The sequence below is a fragment of the Sparus aurata genome, chromosome 9, assembly GCF_900880675.1.
Source record: "Sparus aurata chromosome 9, fSpaAur1.1, whole genome shotgun sequence".
Classification (NCBI taxonomy): Eukaryota; Metazoa; Chordata; class Actinopteri; order Spariformes; family Sparidae; genus Sparus; species Sparus aurata.
This window is the reverse complement of record NC_044195.1, coordinates 23244780-23265097: the sequence shown is the minus strand read 5'-3', so window position 1 is coordinate 23265097 and position 20318 is coordinate 23244780. Positions and strand designations below refer to the sequence as shown.

Genomic DNA, 20318 nt, shown 5'->3' with positions numbered 1-20318 from the left:
AGAGATTTGTGAATGTGAATGATGCAGCGTGTCCTAGAGCCTCCTCTGGTCTGTACACTGTTCCTTCTCCTTTATAAAACGCTGCTAACGTTGCAGTTAATAACACACAGTTTTGACTATTCTCCTCCATCCTCCCTCCCTTCTTTTTTACCAGCCAAAAAGGAGAGACCCCGTCCCTTGCCCACCCTCCCCTGCTGCTAGCTTGCACCAGCATGGCAGACAGTCGACAGCCAGAAGACGGTGCCCCCCAGTGGGACCCATCAGGGGGGCAGGAGCCCACAGGCACCCACGGGGCCAATGGCTACAATTCCTCTGCGTACAGGACCTGCCAGCCTGGTGCCACCCACATGGCTACGACACCCTACTCCGCCAGGGAGAACGGCTTCAATGGGGAATTAACTGGTGCTCATGCTGTTACTGCAGGTAAGACGTGTTGATTATATTCAGACTCAGCAGAGGCTCATCTGGAATTGTGTTGCATTTGTGGGTTGTTCAAAGAAGAGGATGGGATGAGGCTGTTGAATATCAACTCAGGGTATGGTTAGGAAAGGTTGTGTTTTGGGCATTAGGGATTTAGTGTAAATTGTATCGGGTTAGGGCTTTTTTTTTTATAGCCGGATATGATTTGCAGCATCTTAAAACATGAATGAGCAAAGTGTCTTGTTACTTGTTACAGTTGCTTTTCTAGTAATGATGAAACCGTAAAAACACAAGTTGTGGTCTTAGTGAATGCATGGTTAAAAGATCGGTTTAGCAGAGAAAAAACGTAGCAGTGTAGCAATAAATTGTAATTTTAATGCTTGCATCATACAGACTCGGCTGTCACTTAAACTAACTGATGTGGTCATTTTTCCTCTGTACAAAGCTCTGCCATTTTAACCAGCTGACAGTTTGTAAATGACCAGCTGACCTCTTTACGAGCTGCCGATTGGCTGTTGAAACAGGTGACGTTCAAACTGCAGCAGATTTCTCCTGCAGCATTCTAAAGTGGTTTTGTCTCACCTAAATCTTTGGTCTCAACTGGGCTTTAAAGCATTATTTTTTATTATATCATTATGAATATATAATCTGTATATTTGTATTTTTCTGGAAAACTGAGCCTTGATAGATCCCGCCTTTTTAAATAAATGAAAAAGTTTCTTTTAAATTTTATTATGTTCCCTTGACTTGAAATGTTATTTTTCACAAAAGTGAAACGTGAAGTGCAAATGCTCGTTCATGTATAAACATCTGGCCCATGATATTCGAGAGGAAACACGCCACACTTTAAAGATTCATATCTGGAGACGCTCAGGCATTTTACTGCATCAGCAAAAAGTGCAAATGTGATGCGTCTCCAACCCGCTCATAGCAAGTGCAGACATGTAAATGTACAGTATTACCATAAGTGTGTGGATCAAACCAGGTAAAACATGCAAATGTGAAAGACAGCTGGGAGTGAGTGGGTCGGAAACATATCAGTGATGTTTGCTGTCAGTTTTGAAATATGTACTGTAAATATAGAAGTGAAGGGGAAGTGAGGTCTGTGGTTTTGTGTGATTTAGTGTGTTGAAATGCTGAGTTGTAATCGTGACATCAGTAGCACTGTTGACATGTGACAGGGTCCTTCTTCCCTAAAATTAAGATGCAATCAGAAGCAAAAGTCACAGTTCAGTCCTATAAATCACCCAGGTCGCTTCATCTTTGTAGTTTATTTTGACCAGAAGAACAATATACGTCACACAGCAGAGGGGTTTGACAGGACATTTGCATTTTAATGTACAGGTTTTGTTGTTGGTGTCAATCATGGCAAATCAGATCAGCTCATTTTATTCTCGCCAAAAGAAGATCTCACAGTTTAATAAGGGAAAGGAAAGTATGCCAAGTCTGGTATTTGGGCTTGTGTGTAGTATGTGTGTGTCTGTGTACGCATGCTTGTGTGTTTGTGCGAGTGTGTGCGTAAAGCCTTGTCTACGACTTTCGACAGCGTTTGTGTGTTATTACGTGCGTCCTGTCTCTTCTCGTGCGTGGGTTTTTCAGCACTCCAAGTCCTCACTAGAATCACATAGCCTGCTGTTATTAACAGTGCTATAATTAACACACAATATCTCTCTTTCTCTCTCTCTACCCCTCCTTCACCCCTCAACAAACCCACCCCACCCTCACTCACACCCTGGAGACATGAACAATAATGTACCAAAGCTGTAACCATGGAGATGGCTCCCCTACAATTTACTTCGCCAGGGCTTTTGTTCTTTTCGCCTGTAGCTTGCCACAGACAAGGCCATTTAGCATGCGATGATAAGAGCCCAATTAACCTCCTATCTTCCCATTATTAAAGCTTAACTGACACCAGTTTTGAGGGCTGATTACAGTGTTCTTGAGAGTAACTGTCTTTTGCCATTTGACCGTTTTCACACCCTAAATGCCCAAGCTTTAATTTTTAAGTATCGTTCAGTCTTGATCAAATCTTCAAGTAATAACAACGTGCAGATGAACGTCAGCGATTGCGTCTGCTTCCAAGAACATTTCACTTGTTTCAAGGTTTTTGTTGGAAGTGTTAATGTGTTGAAAAACAGAAAAGAAAGAGTCAGATCACTGCATTATAATCACATGATGTAACTTGATTCAAGAGACTCTAATCAGGATGATTTGCATCAGAATCTTTGGAAATGAATAATTTTTTTGAATGTAAATAACAAACCAAAAAATGTCAACATACTGTGACACTTACAAAGACAAAACCCTCGACCGGCGCTTTTGTTACATTTACCTTTCCACTCGTTGGTGTATTTTTTCTGTTGACCTACTGTGACGACAAATGTGCTTCAGTAAACATACTGTGTGGGCAGAAAACCAACTGCCATCTTACCTGTAAATGTCAACATTTATTTTCATCTGAGTGTTCAGGCTGTGTTGTAACACAGAACAAGACCAAACAGATTGAAACTACTCATGTGATGGCTTTTATCCTTTATATTATACAGATCTTTTCAGTTTTGGCATTTGTTTCATGTTCTATAGATGTGGTAAATGTAAATGGACATGGAAATGCATTTTTATAGCGCTTTTCCAGTCTACTGACCGCTCAAAGCCGCTTTACAACACTTGTCAGATTCACCCATTCACACACACATTCATACACTGATGGCAGAGGCTGCCATACAAGGTGCCAGTTGCTCATCAGGAGCAATTTGGTGTTCAGTATCTTGCTCAAGGACACTTCGGCATGCAGCTAGGAGGAGCCGGGATTCAAACCAGCGACCATCCCATTACTAGACGACCAACTCTACCTCCTGAGCTACAGCTGCCAAATATGAGAGATATGATATTTTACTCTGTGGCGTGCCCGTAATACACTGGGTTAATTGATTAAAATCAAAAGTCTGCCTTCTATGGTTTTATGACAGAATTTGGATTTTTTGGGGGGTAAACTAATAATGGGTAGTGGATGGTATCCCTGCATTGCTTTGCATTCATTTGCATTCAAAATTGTTATTGTCTCTCTAGTGTCATCAAAAGTTACTTTGATTTTTAGCCTATAATATTTTAACCTATTTGCAAATCAACACACAATGAATCCAGTTAGGCAAGACCAGCAACTCAAACATATTGGGTTAATTTCTTTCTTTCTTTTTTTTAAAAAAACAAATAAAATACTTTGCTTCCTAATTATCCAGACTAACTCCCTCTTAAAGATGTTTTATATCCAGAAGTCTTGTCACATTGCTTCAATCCATTGCTCTCTAATAAAACCGAGAGGCTAACTTTTAGGCAGTGGGTTGACATGATTAACAACTGCCAAGACCTCATGTGTTCCTTTGGGTCATTATTAGCACGTATCAAAGACATGAGAGCCGTTTTTCAACATCAAAGTAATGGTTTAAAACTGACACCAACAAGAAAACATTGGGCCTCATTCACCAATATCTTCTTAAGAATCTTCTTAGATTCTTTCTTAAGTTGTTCTTAAGAGGTTCCTTAAGAAAACCCTACGTCAGATTCACCAACTCGTTCGTAAGCCTCAGAATTGTTCGCAGCGGTGTTCTTACATTGATGAAAGCCGCAGGAGCAATATATATGCCATTGTTTTGCGGGCCTTGGATGGAGAAATGCCACGTATAAATAGGCTGGGGGGGTTACTAATTGATGGCATGTTTCCAATTTACTTGATTTATCTTAAATCATTGGCACATTTAATTTATTTTAGAATTTAAATTCTTTGTAAATTACCAAAAATATGAAAGAAAGAAAGAAATAAATGAATAAATATGACAGAATTATCACTGTAATATTGCATTTTATTGAACTACACAAGAGAAGAAAACACAACCATGCCAACATTTCGGCACTGAAATGTGCGTAAGAGTACTGAGTGTTCGTAGGATTTGTTCTTGCCTAAGAAAAAATCCTAGATAAGAAAAAATTCATGAATGCCACAATCTTCTTAAAATCTTCGTAAGTGGGACTTAAGAACAAATTTGTTCGTAAGAACAGTTCATGAATGAGGCCCATTACTTTTTAAAATCTTTTTATGAGAGGGGAAAGCCAATGATCTTTTTAGTCTTTTCAACTCATGGTCTTCATCAGTAAGTGGAACTGACGTAGGTATGATCCTTTTTATACATCACTTGTCTCAAGAGCATGTCCTCAGGCTCTGACAAAAAAGTGTTACCAGCCTGCATTAAAGGTGTTATCCGGCAGAAATCAGAGATAATAAGATCAAGAGAGAGGATGTCTCTTAAGTCATATTACTAACAAGTATCTCCATTAATATAAATTAACGGAAACTACCATAATTCATTAATTATAATTACCAGTAACTCCTAGTGCGTTTTTTTAAAAATGCTTAGATTGACAAGGTCAGCTGCATCCATCTGCTGTTGTTACATATCTAAAAAGCATGTCTGAGAAAGAAGCTGGTGGCAGGCCATTCAGTGATCTTAAGAACTAGAAAGACAGTTTTCAAACAAACTCTAAAACTGATATGCAACCAATGCAGTCTCTTTAAAATGGGTGTTATGTTTGATGTCTTTTGTATAAGTCAGTACTCCGGCTGCTGAGCTCTGAACAAGTTGTAGGTGGTAACTGTCTTTTGTAGGGAGACCAAACAAGAGAACAATGCAGTAGTCAGGCCTAGAGGTTATAAATGCATCTGAAAGATTTTCTGTCAGCCTCAGAAAGAAACAGTATGACCTTGCTTGTGTTTCTAAGATGAGAAAATTACACTCTGCTGGCATCTCTAATAACTGTGCACAAACTGAGATCGTAATTCTAGATAACTTCAAGGTTTTACACCTGCTCCTTGATCTAAAGGGCTGGTGAATGGAGGTGCACTGACAATGGTTTGCTTTAGGCTTTTGCCCAAAATATTTGAATCTCTATCTTGCCTTGATTCATTGGAAGAAACTTGATAATCATAGAATGATGTCATATAAACATTGCACTAACCTTTCAGCAGAACTAAACCATGGCGGTCTTTGAAGCATCAGGGAAAGTTAATGTGAACAAAGGGGTTAACAAAACTTTCTCTCCTCCAGCTTTTACAGACACTAATCTGTAATAATTACGAAGATCAGCGTATCAGTACATGTTCTCCAATAATCTGCATGAAAATGACATACTCTCAGCAGCTGTGTAACCAAAGCTGTGTTTGTCTGGCGAGCACCTTGTCAGCATACATTAGCATTGCTCCAGAGCAGGGCAGGGCGGGGGTAAGTGGGGCAGAATGGGTGACAGAAGGGCTGATGCTGGCACTCAGTGAGCCCTCTACCCCCGTGAAAAGCTCTTCAGGCACAACAAGAACCTATTGAAGCACGAAATTGCCCTCTTGACTTTCCTTTGAGACGAAAGTTAAAAAAAGCCATCGTCAGCCATGCTGGAAGTGGACAAGGGGAAAGATATGGAGGGAGGGAGACAGAAGTAAACAGAATGAGTTAGTAGAAAAAAAAGAAGTATTACGAGTTGGTGAGTTTATTCTAGAGAGTGGTCGGCTTGCATAAACTGAGGAAACCTTTGTGTTATATTGGGGATATTAGACTGAGCTGACACAAGTAACTCAGCCTAGTGTCAAGAAGCCTGGAAGAGATTTTCTATTGTTGAAGTCTCACCATGTCGTCAGCTTAAATCAGTATGTTCTGCCGCAGTAGAGAGGGGATTAGATCAAATTGAGCTCTGCTGTGAAGCATGGACATAAACAAAAAGAGACAAATCCAAAGTTAAAGGATGACTGAGTCTCTGAGATACACTCAATAAAACGAGGTCCACGAATGAAACAAAAAACATTTTAGCACTAGATGCAAAGGTATCATTGTTATGTTATAAAATATAGAAGGAATTTAATATGTTTTACACAAGCAATTTAGTGTTTTAAGCCCAAAGAGTAATTTATTGACTTTGCATAACATCGTCAAACTCAAGGACAGAAAAAGTCCATGACAAAAATGTTCAGGAAGGAGGAGGTTCAGGAATCTGCACCAGAGAATAAAGTTAATTATTCCAGATGAAAATGTTGTTGTATTAGAACATAGTTCCTACAGGAGAAACGATAAAGATGAAGCTGATCATGTTGAGCAACATTCACTCTGTCACTTGATGATTTCTTCTCCTAAGTGGCGATGGAGCGTGTATGGCCTCCGTCATGTAACTTGTTGTCTGACCTGTACATGCTTTTGTCACATCTCTGTGGATTTTAAGGTACGCAGAAACATAGGTATCGGTTTTTCACTGATCAAAATGCAATAGCAATATATATTGTTTGTAACTTAATTCATGTGATATTGTTGAGAAGAAAGTAAAGATGCACCGACCAATCTTAACAGTCTTGAAGATACATTGCAAGTTCAACATCAAATTTCATCTCATTGCTCGCCAAGAGCTTTCTCCAGTGGTGTTTTGCTGCATTTCTTTGCTGCTAAATGTGGTTCCTTGCCAGGATTGGCTAGGTAGAATATGTCCTCGTTGTACCACTACTTCGTCATAACAGGCTGAGGTTTGCTGGTTAGTATGCAGATATGCAGATATGTCTGCACCACAATACACAACATCAGAACTGTTATTTCTTCACATTCTATTGATAATTTCACTTATTTCTCTGTGTTTTAATCTTTTTCAGTTTTTTTTTTTTGAATAAATAAAACAACAACAAAAAAAACAGTATGAAAATATGTCTTTTAATAAATTGTGTTTTGGATTCAGCTTTGTTTGGTTAGATTCAGTCAGATTTATGTCATGTGTCGGCAAAAACATTGGCTTTAATAATCAGCCACGTCATAGCCTTCATTTAATTTTATACTGGAGGCTACAGACAGACATGCTGCCGGCATCTGAATTACATTGGGACCAAAATCAGTGGCCCACCAGTCTGTTGCTATGGTAACCCCTCGCTTTACACCATTTTGGGTTGCCGGCTGGTGTCGTACCAAACGGTACTCCTGCTCTCTCCGTGCCCTCTCAGTCCGTCTGTGTGTGTGTGTGTGTGTGTGTGTGTGTGTGAGAGAGAGCGTGTGTGTTTGTGTGGCTGTGTATTGACTCAGGGCTTCCAGTCGTAGTCTCTGCTTAGAGAGGGAGCGTCCTCAGCTTCAGTCTGCTTGTCATACAGGTAATACGTGCTTTTACTTCATCGGTAGAGTGTGTTTGTGTGAATGAAAATACGCAGATGTGATGTAACCGTTTTGAAAATCGGCGTAGCTTTTTGTGCATGTGGTTTATTTTCCTGTCAAAGCCAATGAAAGGCGGTCTGCTTTGTCATTTGACATCACTCTGTTTCAGAAATGCTGAGACAGACCAGACAAGGCTAGTTATCATTACTGCCAGCTAGTTCTGTGAACGTGACAAGGTCATTTCTTACAGTGCTTTTGCGTGGCTATTGTGCGTTTTTCTGAATTGGTTCGGAAGATTAAAAATCCACAATGTCTCGTGGAACCCAGTGCCCTCACTGTCTCGTTTGAATGTCCCTGCATGTGTCTGTCTGGAGGAGACTGCAGTCTGTTTTTATCCCCTCAAGGCATATGCATGAAGCCTGTGGGGCAGTTCTCCCTGTTCTCCTTTTTTAAAAAACATCTTCACATACAACTTGGAGTCTATCTAAAACATGTTAGTTTTGAATATATAGTTCATTAAGAAAGTATTCAGACCCCTTTTTTTCTCTTATCCATCCAGACTCAATACACCAGAATGACCAAGCAAAAACATGCAGCCGATGAAAAAGATATTTGCATATCAGCAAAACGGCAAGCCACGAGGTTGAAGGAGCTGCCTGTAGAGCTCAGGGATAAGATTGTGTCGAGGCACATGCAGTGCAGATGGAAAATATTGTAAATTCTGAATATCTAGATTAAAATCCAGACATGAGACTGTAACCTCAAGACAACTTGAACAAAGAAAAAATGCCATTTTTAGAACACAATAAGTCAGGATCCATTCTTAACCAGCCACATATTTACTCTCTTTTACCAAATCTTGAGTCTGAAGATTTCAAGAAGATTTAAGATTTAAAAATAAAATAAATTAAAGCTGCAAGCAGCGATTAATGGGCCCTCGCAGTCTACACATGTGGGGCATGCTGCTGTCGGGGCTTGTTCATGCAGCACCTTCAGTTGAGGAAGATGGTACTATATCATTTGATGGCCTGCTCCTGCTGGTATTAAATAATGTATGCTGAAGTCAGAAGAACGCCCTGTAATCTACATAAAGAACAAATAATGAGGACTACACTGTGTGACCCTACAGACTTGTAAACAGAGGTTTGTATCCATTAGCAAGGCAGCACTGTTTTCTGGTGGAGAAAGCCTGAATGTATAATGAAAAGACAGTGAAGCTGTTCTTTCATCATTTAGCAATAAAAGCACCACCTATTGGCCGATTTGCACCAAATTTTGCACAAACCCTCATCAGGCCATGGGACACAATTATCAATTTTTTGGTGGTAATCGGACTGTATTTGATCAAGATATGCAAGACTGTGTGTTTGACCACAATGTGGAGGGAAATTGTTATTTTATAATTTGGGCGTATTTTGGACTATTGCAATTCTTTTGATAACGTTTTGTCAGGGGTTTCCACAGAGGCTACATGCAAAGTTTAGTGCAAATCAGTCAAATTGCATAGGAGGAATTTGAAAAAGTTTTTAATTTTTTTCGATTTTGAGAATCGAAACTTACTGCAAAAGTGGACGTGGCCTACATCACACAATTCAGCTGAATTTGGGGAACACGTAGATATAAATATATTAAATATGTGTGACATGTTATGTGGGAGTTACATGCCAAAAATACTTTTGTGTTGATAATAGCGTCACCTTGTGGTCATTTTTAGTGTGGGAGTTACAGGGGCCAGTCTATACCACCCCTATGAATTTCATTTACATAAGTGTTATGGTGTGGCCACCTAGTGAGGGATCAGTAATATCTTTGTCAGCTATCCTCAGGAGGGCATTGGCAATAATTGTACCAAGTTTTGTGTTAATCCGATGTGGAGATATAACACACTTCAATTTAAAGAGCGCCACCTTGTGGTCATCAGCCACAATTTTGCACCGAGCCTTAGGGGTGCATGGAGAAGTAGTCACTTGAGTTTCATATCATTTGGACAGACCAGTGTGGAGATATGCAACACTTCCTGTTTTGAGCAAAATGTACAGGAAGTTTTTATTTAATAACGTGAGTATTGTTTGGAATATCAAAATTCTTTCGATAACTTTTTGCCAGGAGTGTCCACGGACGCTATGCGCAAAGTTTGGTGCAAATCAGTGAAATTACCTGGGAGGAGTTTTACGACATTTCGCAAATTTTCGGCGAAAAAACCATTGAAATGGGTGTGGCCTATATCACAGAATTCAGCACTATTCAGGGAACGCGTGGATATAAGGTTTTTGAATGTGCGACAAACTATATGGGAGTCATAAGCCAAAACGCACTTTCCTTAATTATAGTGCCACCTAGTGGTGGAAATTCAGGACAACGATAGATAATGAACATTTTCGCCAGGTGTGACTTATATTCTAAGTTTTTTTAGTTTTGGGGTATGTTCAGGCAGTGTAAAATGAGATCATTTGAGACAAAAAAGTTGTCATTCGAAAAACCTTGCAGGTTTCCCTGCTCGGGCCCTAATTAAAAAGACAGAGCGTTTGAGCATACAGTACAACTCCTCCTCAAATGGCATAATGCTGCATTCACCTGTTCCTCGGATGGTCCCATTTCCCAAGTTGGGAATTTGCTCTTCCAACTTTACGTGTTTATGTGCACCATGCTGGAATGTGGGAGCAACATGGATGCCAGAAAACACTGTTTTGCACATTATCAGAGCAATTTAAACATCATGTTGAAAGCTGTTTGCAGTATTTGAGCACAAAAAAGAAGAACAAAGGAAACCATACAATTACTAGACAATACATGACTTTGGTCAATGTTTCTTACCAACAACCCAATAGTTATTTTTGTATGTGATGTTTCAGCGCCATCTGACGTCACCTTGGTAAGTTGGGTACCAAAATTTCAGATTTTCTGAGTAGTTGTTTTCTGACTATTGAGGGCATTCCCATAAAGTTTCCCTGGGGGAATTGACATTTTTGTCAATTCCAACAACACATGAACAGCACATAAGCCCATTTCTCCTGATCACCCCCTTTGATACCCTCTAACCACTCCTAACATCTGGCTGTTGCCTTCAGTAAGAAAGGATACAAGTGGCATTCCTTCCCACCACTTAAGGTACTTTTAATAACACCCAGGTGGATATATACCTTTTCCATCATCATGTTATGACACGCGTTGAAGTACAAAATGGTCATATACATTGAGTGTGAAGGAAAGACTGGAGTAAAAGATAGAATAACCGTAACATTTTTACTTTCAATCTACTGTTGCCTGTTTTCTGATACCACCAGAAAAAAAGAAACAGAGAAAGCAAACGTGAACTGATCAATTCCCTACTTTTAGTTTAGGAAAACTCACATGCTATAATGTTGATGTAAATGTTGTAAGTGTGCATTGGCTGGGTAGCAGGACTTTCCCTTGTTGACCATTCCTATTCAAGCTACAAGTACAAGCGCCAGGCTTTGAAGCAAATTTGATGTAGTGCCCAGACTGTGTGATTAAAATGTCACGTGATGCACTCAGGCCCCAAAATAACTTTTCCCATAAGTTTATTTTTCATTATCATTATTTGATCCATATGGTCTGACAACAATAAGCAAGTCTAGAAGAGCCTCATGATTTAATCATTTGAAACCTATTCAAGTTAAACCCTGAAGTTAGCTGGGTTAGGGCTAGCACAAGTGTCCAGAGTGGGTGCCACAAGTGATGTGATGTATTTCAACTTCATTCTTTAGCTTTTTTTTCCGCTTTTGTGTGCTTATTTTAGAAATCTCCTTATCTGTTTACTTCTTGCTTTAAGAAATGTGTGAGACATATTATCAACATCCTAACATGAATCCACCAGTGATGCATCAGTTTTAAAACAACAAAACAAGTACTTTTCAGGGTTGAAGACCATCTGAACCACAAAAGATCTTGAAGCCATTTGTTCTACCCACTAATGGCAGACAAGGCATTCATTTTGGTCATGTTGAACTGAACTGTACACACACGTCTGCAGGGTTATTTGAACCCAGGTTTGTCTGAGGTCACAACCATTTCTTGCGTTTGGCAGTGGCCCCTTAAGCCGCTCTATTTTACAGGATGAAAGAAAGGGGTTTTGCCTTCAAGCAGTGAATGGGTGCTCCACATTTATTGCACTTTGCTGTTGAAAATTGGAAATGGCTGCTTTTGGTGAATGAGTGGGTTGTGTTAAGTGTTCCCGGAAGAAGTGTGTATGTGTATAATTGCATGTGTGTATGGCAGCCAGCTTGTTTGTGCTGACATGTGGGCGATGCTGGATAGAAAGAAGGTCCTGAAACAACAGCAGAAAAGCATCACACTGCCACCCGATCCCACATAGCCACTGATTCTATGCAAAAGTAGGGTGGTTTGATTAGGACTCTACAGTCCCACCGTGCATGTGAGGCAATATTTAAAATAGGGCTGTCAAAGTTAACGCGTTAATAACACGTTAACGCAACATCCTCTTAACGTCTTTAATTTTTTTAATGCGTGATTAACGTGATTGATTTACGGCCGTTGATGGCACCTGTAGTCTTGATCCAGAGGGTGGCAGAAGAATAAGAAAGGGAATCAAAAGAAGAAGAAGCGGGGTTGGCGTTAGGGAAAAACACGGTGGACTAAAAAGCGAAAGCGAAAGGAAATGGAGAAAGGACTTATGAACAGCAAATTCACTTTCAAAACACTATGCCAGATGGTTCGGTTGATAGGACAAAAGTTATCTGCACGTACTGTCGACATGAAATGAGTTACCGTTGAAGTATGTCGAGTCTCAAATATCATTTGCAAGCCAAACACATGGCAGATGCAGAGAGCCCACCGCCCCCCCACCAAAAGCTGACATCACCATGTTTTGATCCCATTTAGGGTGAGGTTATATTTTTTTAACCTTTTATTTTCCTGCATGATTTGAAGTGTTGAATAAACATTTTCATAAAGCAAGCATATTTTCCCTTTCTTATGTTGCTTAAAGTATTAAGAACATGAAAAAAATACATTAAGGTACATTTATAAGAGAAAAAAATGTGCCCAAAAAAAATGCTATTAATCGCGATTAAAAAAATGTATCGTTTGACAGGCCTAATTTAAAATAATTCGTACATACAGACACAATTTTATCTTTGTCCCTGCTTAGCCGATGACCCTGCTTGGTTTCCAATTTTGGGGGAAATCAAAGGAAAAAGCTACCTACTGTTAGCTCTGAGTAGTTATCAGATTGAGCCTGAAAAATGAGATCTTTCCCCATCGCTGCTGGACAGTGGATTTCTTTTTGAAGGACTCAGGTTGGATGTTCTGCGACAGTCCAAAGGATGCGACTTTAGGCATGTTCTCGAGTGCCTCATTTCAGTGCCTCCCTCCGCTAACAGTGGCTAATGTTTGTTTAGACATGCAGTCCACTAACACGAACTAACGACCAGCTTCCAGTGCAACACAGCCGTTCCACGGAGCCCTGACAAGGCAATGAAAGAAAATAATTACCACGAGTCTCTTCCAGTAGGTTAGGTTAGCTAAGATGGATAACTATGTTACCTTAACGTTTGTCAATATACTGAGATCTTTTCACCTAATTAGGAGATACTGTAATGTGTACACTGTGTGTGTAATTTTGCGCTTCCATGTATTATGTGCATGATTGTTCAGTCAATAAATCCAGCATTCTCAGAAGCATTGAGTCCATCTCTTTACAGATCAAAAGGAAAATGTCGATGTTTTTTTTTATCACATACTCTACACTTTTATTTAGTCCAGGTGTCATTTTTAGTCTTCACTTGTTTAGGGATGCTGAGTTTCCATGGTGACACTCAGCCTCTTCCAGCAACCTTAGCATCCCCGCAGTTATGGAAACAATTTCAGCTCCCTCGTACTGGCCTCCATCTCAGGTTTTGATGACATGATTCTAAAATACATTCATACAAAATGGATGAAAGATGAAATTTCATCGATAAATTCCAAAAGTGATGACTGTACTAAATTCTGTCCCACAGCTTCACATTCTCACACAGTGATTTCACAGATTGAAACCTGGAAGCTGCCCATTACGACCACAGTGCCCTGATGCACTGGAGCAGCCGGGGATCTGCTGCACCTTTTCTTCAAGACAGTTTTGAGACTTAAATTAAGTCCTTGAAACTTTCCAACTTTGGCCTATTCTTTAAAGAAAATGTTTAATAATCTTAAAGTTGACTTTGCGTATGTTTGTGTGTTCAGAGCAAGTGTCGGCGCGGATCGTACAGGAGGTGACAGCAGAGGCAGTTGCTGTGCTGAAGGGAGAACAGGAGACTCAAAGGCTGCCATCAGGTGAACCATGCACACACACACACACACACACACACACACACTCTTATACACTCTTTCTCCCTAGCTGGAGGCTGGGACTTGTCCTAGCTTTGCATTTGAGATGGTACATTCTGGAAGTACAACAAAAACATGCCTTTAGGTTTTATATGCAGTTTAATCAACAAGTTGATGGCTCACATGGTAGGGTTGCAGAATTATCCTCATTCATCTTCAGCTAAATGTTATGAGAAATTTTTAATACTGTTAGGGTTAGAGTTACTTATCAGTATTGGTCCTGCCATTACCTACATGACTATACCTTGAATTGCTGCAGAGGCTCAAAATCTTTTTACAATGTGTTATTTATATGACTTGTAATGCTTTCTCCTTTTGCAGTTGAAGACACCACAAATTTGCCTCCCTCTCCTCCCCCCTCGCCTGCTGCGGAGCACTTTGGTCCTCTGGAACGAGGTAGGCCAAGAATATAAGTGTGCTTGAAAGAGTTTTTTGTCTCTGATGGAGGAGAGTGTGCTTTCCTTCTTTTCCATGACTGAATCTTCTGGAGTTTTGTGATCGCCACCACATCGGGGTACTGATGTGGGTTTGCTCTGGGTGTACTCTTTAATCCCCCCTCTCAGGACATACAACACCTACAGGGACAAACCACAGAGTGGTGCCCATTCAAGAAACCTGTACACACCAGAGTTGCTAAAAGCAGGAACACGTTCTCCATTTTTCAGACATCCATTTCTTCTAAAAGCCTGCTTCCTCCTCCTCATGTACACCTGGAACAGATACAATCTGTATCTTCATCATCATCAACCATTTATCTCTAAAAGAAAAAATGCTCATCTGCATGACCACCTTGTTACAAACAAGTGTGCTCTTTTTTATCATCCTCTTCTTCCATTTCCCTTTCTAACGTCCACACATCGCTGTCCTCCCACACACTAATATGACAGCCAATTTAGGTAACCCTCCAACTTCTTGTTGTTTGTCTCTTTTGTTGGATTATGTCTTTAGTTTTGCACGTCTGATCATGGTGTTGTGTTTTCTTGTCATTGTCCACTGTCAGTCTTTTTTGTATGTGTTTGCCTGTGGCTACAGATCAAAGGTTTAGCTCTATCAGCATCACAAGAGGACATGGCTGCCTTCAAGCTAAAGTCAGCATTTTGTCTGACGCCAGGTTACAAAAAAAGTTAAGTTGAAAACAGAAATTTGCCAATTTGATGAACCTACTGCAAATTCATTGATAAGTTAGATAGCTGACCTCCAGGCTCAAACAACAGAAACTGATATAGCTAAGTGTTAGCTAGCCGTCTGACATAATGAGAATGAAATACGATGCTCATGATTGACTGAAAAAATCAATAAGACAGAGTTAACATACACAACACAGCACAGCTCAGCAAATTTTATGGCAAGAATGTTGTAATTAACAAGCAATATATATGAAATTTTTTTGAAATAATAAGGCATTAAACAGCTGATAATGAACTGGTTTGCTGCTTAACATCATGCTATTTATTTTCAAATAAGTTTTTGTCTAGTTAAAGTACACTATGTACGTTTTTTTACCGACTTAAAAACAGAGAGAGTGCTCTTGATACAAGGACTAGCAGTTTGCACACGCTAACATGAGTTCAGTATGTACTTAAAAGCCAAATCTTTAAGTTGTATTTGTAAAAAATCTGAGCAAAACAAGCTTATATTTTGAGGTGTTATTGGATTTGGGAACAAAAACAGCACGTTGCCCATCTACAAGTCCTTTAGTTCAACAATATAGGTCTTAGAAAAAGACGTAGTGCTCCTTAAGCTGTCATGATCATCAGATGTTAGTCAGAACATTGTTGGAAAAACAGCTGCAACAACTCACTGTAATTTAGTGGCCTGCTGAGGGGAAGTCAGACAGAAACTGATCAAAATTAATATTACGTGATCAGCAGTTAAACAGAAACCAGTTAGAAAATGTTTTTATTAACTGCTTGTGGGAAAATAGCTGAATATCATTACTAAAAATGTTGGGGTTATTTCCAGTACATTTTGTTGTAATCATTGTGGTAATTTTCTGGTTTTGTCCTCTTAGCACTTTGACCCAGTTCGGTTTTTTATGTTTGACTTTGATTGCTTTTGATTTGAATTTGCTTCAAGCAATGTAGGGATTTCTGTGCAGCTGCCTGCAAAAACGGTTGACAGTGTAACGACATCAGTGTGCTTCATGCTTGTCCTTTGTTTACATGTCTGCTCGGTCTGAAGTGGCTGGACTGTAATGAGGAGAGTGTGTAGGTGGGCCAGCCATGCACCAAACACAGATGGTCAGTTTTGTTAAGAAGTGATTTGAGATCGCAGGAGTTCCTGCAGAAGGTGACAGTGTTTTGTGTTCTTGACCATGTAGAGTGGTTTAGAGATGGTGAAAATATATTTTTTTGCTCCAAAATGATGATTAGTTGGTGGGTTTCACTTGGTCCAGAGGTTTTGTTAATAGGTGGTATAAAGGTTAGTTTGTGTATAGGCAATGGCAAAATCACACTCTGCTACAATTACTGCTTTATTAGTATTATAACTGGTGTAAGAAAGACACTTTAAAGTACTTTTTTGCATTGTATGTCTTCTTTAGTATCAATACCTTCCTCAAATGCAGGATATCAGTTTTGTTTGTCTCAGAGTATGGCTGGCCCCCAGAGCTTTGTCATCTTTGAGTTGCTTGTCAATGTCTCCTTGTCAGTGTCCTGTGTGTTACGTTTCTCTTGCTCTCGATCAAGCTTTGTCCTTTTCCTGCATTCCCCTCTCTGGTGACTCTCTCTGTTAATTTGTCGTCTCTTTTTTTTTTTCTCCTCAAGCTTTATCTCCCTTTTCACAGCAAAAAATTACCATCTTAAAAAGTCAATTTAAGATTTATATAGTAAAGAGCATTTGATTATTTGCTTAAAAGAAATGACTGAAAACAGCTGCCCTCCAATCAGTCAAGCATTATAGTAATATAGTTATGAATTCCAAGGTAAAAATAAATAGATAAATAAAATAAAAGTATTATTTCGTTGTCCTCAAATACACTATGCTACCATGATGCAACATTTGTTTGCTTTCTTCTTCTTTGAAAATCGCGGAATCCCAAAGACAAGTTATAAAATGTTAAATCACCTTTAAGATGGGCATTCTTTGGTGAGTTTTCCATCATCTTTTCTTCCTCCTTTTCCTTTATTTTGTTCCTCCTCCTCACTCTCTCTTTCAGTCCGTGTGTCCAGATTTCCCTGCAGTTCTTCTCCTTGTGTCTGTCTTGTTTGTAGATGTAGGGGATGAGGAGGAGGCGGGGCCTCTCCGCCGCTTCCAAAATTCTCGGGAGAGGTGCAAGTTCCTCGCCCCCTCCATCTCAGTTTCCGTGCCCGAGGACGACCCCTACCACTCCGACGAGGAGTACTATGAGCACCCATTGTTCAGCCCAGAGTGGACGCACTCGGGCTCTCGCCCCACAGGGCAGGCCGTGGCCTTTAGACAGATTGAAGGTGAACCACGCATGGTTCCTCTTTGCCATTTCCCTCCCTCCATTCCTCTCTCTCTCACACTCTTTTTCTCTCCTTTCTCTTTTTAACACCGATTTCCTTCCCTCCTCTGTGATTTGACCTCCTCCCTCCATCTCTCCCTCCTTCCGTTCCTCCGTCTCTTCGTCCGTCAGTTCCTTCTTCGTCCGTCAGTTCGTCTCTTCGTCTTTGTGTGTGTTTGTCTGTCCATGTGATGTTTGTTTGCTCAAAATCTGAGCAATTTCTTTATTGTTTAACAGTCATATTTCTTTTTTCCATTTATTTCACCCAAAGCCATTACTACCAGTGGTTGCCATGCCGTAAAGTCCAACACATAGCAGTGATGTCTCTACGAAAGGACAGTGTTGTAATTGTCATTCACCCAATGGACATAACGCACATAACGTACAGTTGACATTAGTACCACATGTTCACCAAGACTTCTGGGACATGGGTTGAGGTCCAAATGGCTTTCATGATTATCTCAGAGATACTGCATGATCGATGATCTCATGCACAAGTGTCTCTATACCAATCACCGTCCAGAGTTGAGTTCATTCCTCAGGATGACCTCTCACCATGTCAAACCCCCTACAATCATCCTAAACTTCTCTCAGACATTCACTATGGCAACAAGGAAGACTTTCATCCCCACACACTCAACAAACACACAGCCTTCCACTTTTTTGTCTTCAGAAGCACAAGATACTGTTTCTTTTAAAAAGTGTTTACCCAAATATGTGGAGGAAACCTAGAACCTCAATATTGTTACATCAAGGAAATTCCAACACTTGACATAGCCTGCTATGTTATCCATAAAATAAAGCCTTTGGCTAGTCTGCTTCGACATTGGACATTTAGGCCCTGTGTCCACATAATGTTTATGTGGCAGTGTGATTGGAAGCTCTTGAGAGGAGAGGAAAAAAAGATGCTACGTTGGCTTTGACTGACATTGGCTAATGCCATGGTAACAGAGGGCTGGCTACACAGCTTACAGTGGGTAGAGTGATAAAAGCACAACACACAACAGCAACATTCAGTGTCCAGCAGTGTCCAACAAATTGACTTTTCTGTCTCTGTTCTGATACTGAGTTTCTATCTGATAAAGTTCAAGATAGACAGACATAGCCAGAACAAGCTTCTCCATTATCTTCTTGTTTTCCCAGGTGACAGGTGATAAGTCCTGCCCAAGCTGATATATGTTTGGTTGCATGAAAAAGAGCATCGGTGATGCCACCAGTGTCTTTCTGAACAGTTGAGAGATTTTCAACCAGAGGCGGTCGGATAGGCCGAGCAATAAAAGGCAGACTACCCTGAAAAATGAAGCTGGGTGTATTACTGCTACGCATTCTTGTTATTGGCAGCAATGGAAAAAAGACGCTGGCACCCAGAAAAGAAACGTTATGTGGGCACAGATGCTTATACCTACGCTGTCTCCCAGAGCATACCCGTATAGAATTTGATTATTAAAATTCTTGTGGATGAGAATTAAGATGCACGGATGTATTAATCAATTTCTAAATAGCTTTTTAAATGTAAGTTTTTATTCAATTAAAACAATGACAAAGAAGAGATAAAAAGTGAGAGTCTTAAACTGTATACATTCCATAAATCAAGTGGAAACAGCTATGTCATACACATCAACAAATAGAATTTGTGTAACCTAAGCAAGAGCATAAAATCATACACAGCAATGGCTCCTGAAGAGCAAAGCTTCACACCCCCGCATTGACTGTTACATGGTTAAAAATCCAGTCCATGCCATTTCAAGAATCTGAGGCACTCTGCTTTTAACTGTACTGGACTGAAACACTTCATAGTCTCCTTTTCTGAAGAGCCAGAGATTTCAGACATGCTCTGAGTAGAAGTGCTTCTACAAGAGCACAAGGTTGGGCCTTGAAGTGTTGCTGCTTCATTTATTTTGCCATTTTCCTGAAACAAACTCAGTCGTCAATGATGCTAGGGCAGTCTGGGTTACAGGCATGGTGTGTGAAAGAGAAAGTGGAAATGATTGTGTTTCTGAATTATACAGACCGCACTGAAATAGAAAAATATGTACAAAAAATCTAACCAATAAATCTTATAGTTTCCTAGCATACTGGTTATACTAGCACTCAAAGTAGAAACAAACTGAACTAAAAACCACGTACACAACACTCTGTACTGTATGTGTAATGTACCTATATGTGTGAACAGACATACACTTTAGGTCATCTTTTAGCAGAGCTGAAAGTGTCCCATCATAAGTTGTGTTCTCACATAGCCCAAGTCTGTGTTGCCTGTAGTCTTAATGTGTCCCCCTCTCACCCTGTTTTTGAGAAGAAGAGACCATGGAGGCTCTTACAGCTGAATACGAGGAGGAGGAGGTGGAAGAGGAGGATGAGGAGGAGGAGGAGAGTGCAGAGGCAGCAGAGTCCGAGGCAGCTCTTGATGAGCAGCAGTGGAGCGGGGAAGAGCCCGAGCTGGACAGCCCCCAAGCTGAGCCCTTAGAGCAGGCAGAGGGCGTAGACGAGGCCCAGGATCTAGACCTGGAGCCGGCTGAAGCAGCTAGTGCTGCTGCAGAGAGCTCTCTGGAAAGAGAGGAGGAGGAAGCAGAGGGTGAGGAGAGCCCTGAGACAGGTGTGTCCTGCCCTCTGCTCTCCCTGCCTGCATGTTACTGCATTGTACACCCTATAAGAATGCCAGATGTGTCAAAAGGAACTCACATAACATTAGCATTATAATCCAGGTGGAATGGCAAGTAATCCTCCCTGCGCTCTGCTGTGGCTGCAAGGCAACACAGGCTTGTTGGTGAAAAGAGTCACATTCTTTTAACAGAACCTGGTTTTATTCTGCTATCTTTGCGCTTGTATCTTCTTTTTTGTGCTGTGGTTTTCGGGGCCGGCCATTTCGTATTGGTATGATGAAGTGAAGTGTTGCTGAACGTGAAAGTGCTTCTGTTCACCGG

The 20318-nt window shown here is 40.4% G+C and overlaps 1 protein-coding gene across 1 annotated transcript in view; it reads left to right on the top strand.

The window, feature by feature from the left end:
• The window catches only part of map2 (microtubule-associated protein 2), a 104064-nt gene that overhangs the window by 57054 nt on the left and 26692 nt on the right, over positions 1-20318 (top strand). Inside the window, exons 5-9 of the mRNA XM_030428755.1 lie at positions 155-423; positions 13785-13874; positions 14250-14324; positions 17141-17356; positions 19694-19990. Of these exons, the coding sequence (XP_030284615.1) occupies positions 213-423; positions 13785-13874; positions 14250-14324; positions 17141-17356; positions 19694-19990 (889 nt within the window). The 5' untranslated portion in view covers positions 155-212. The remainder of the gene's footprint in view (positions 1-154; positions 424-13784; positions 13875-14249; positions 14325-17140; positions 17357-19693; positions 19991-20318) is intronic.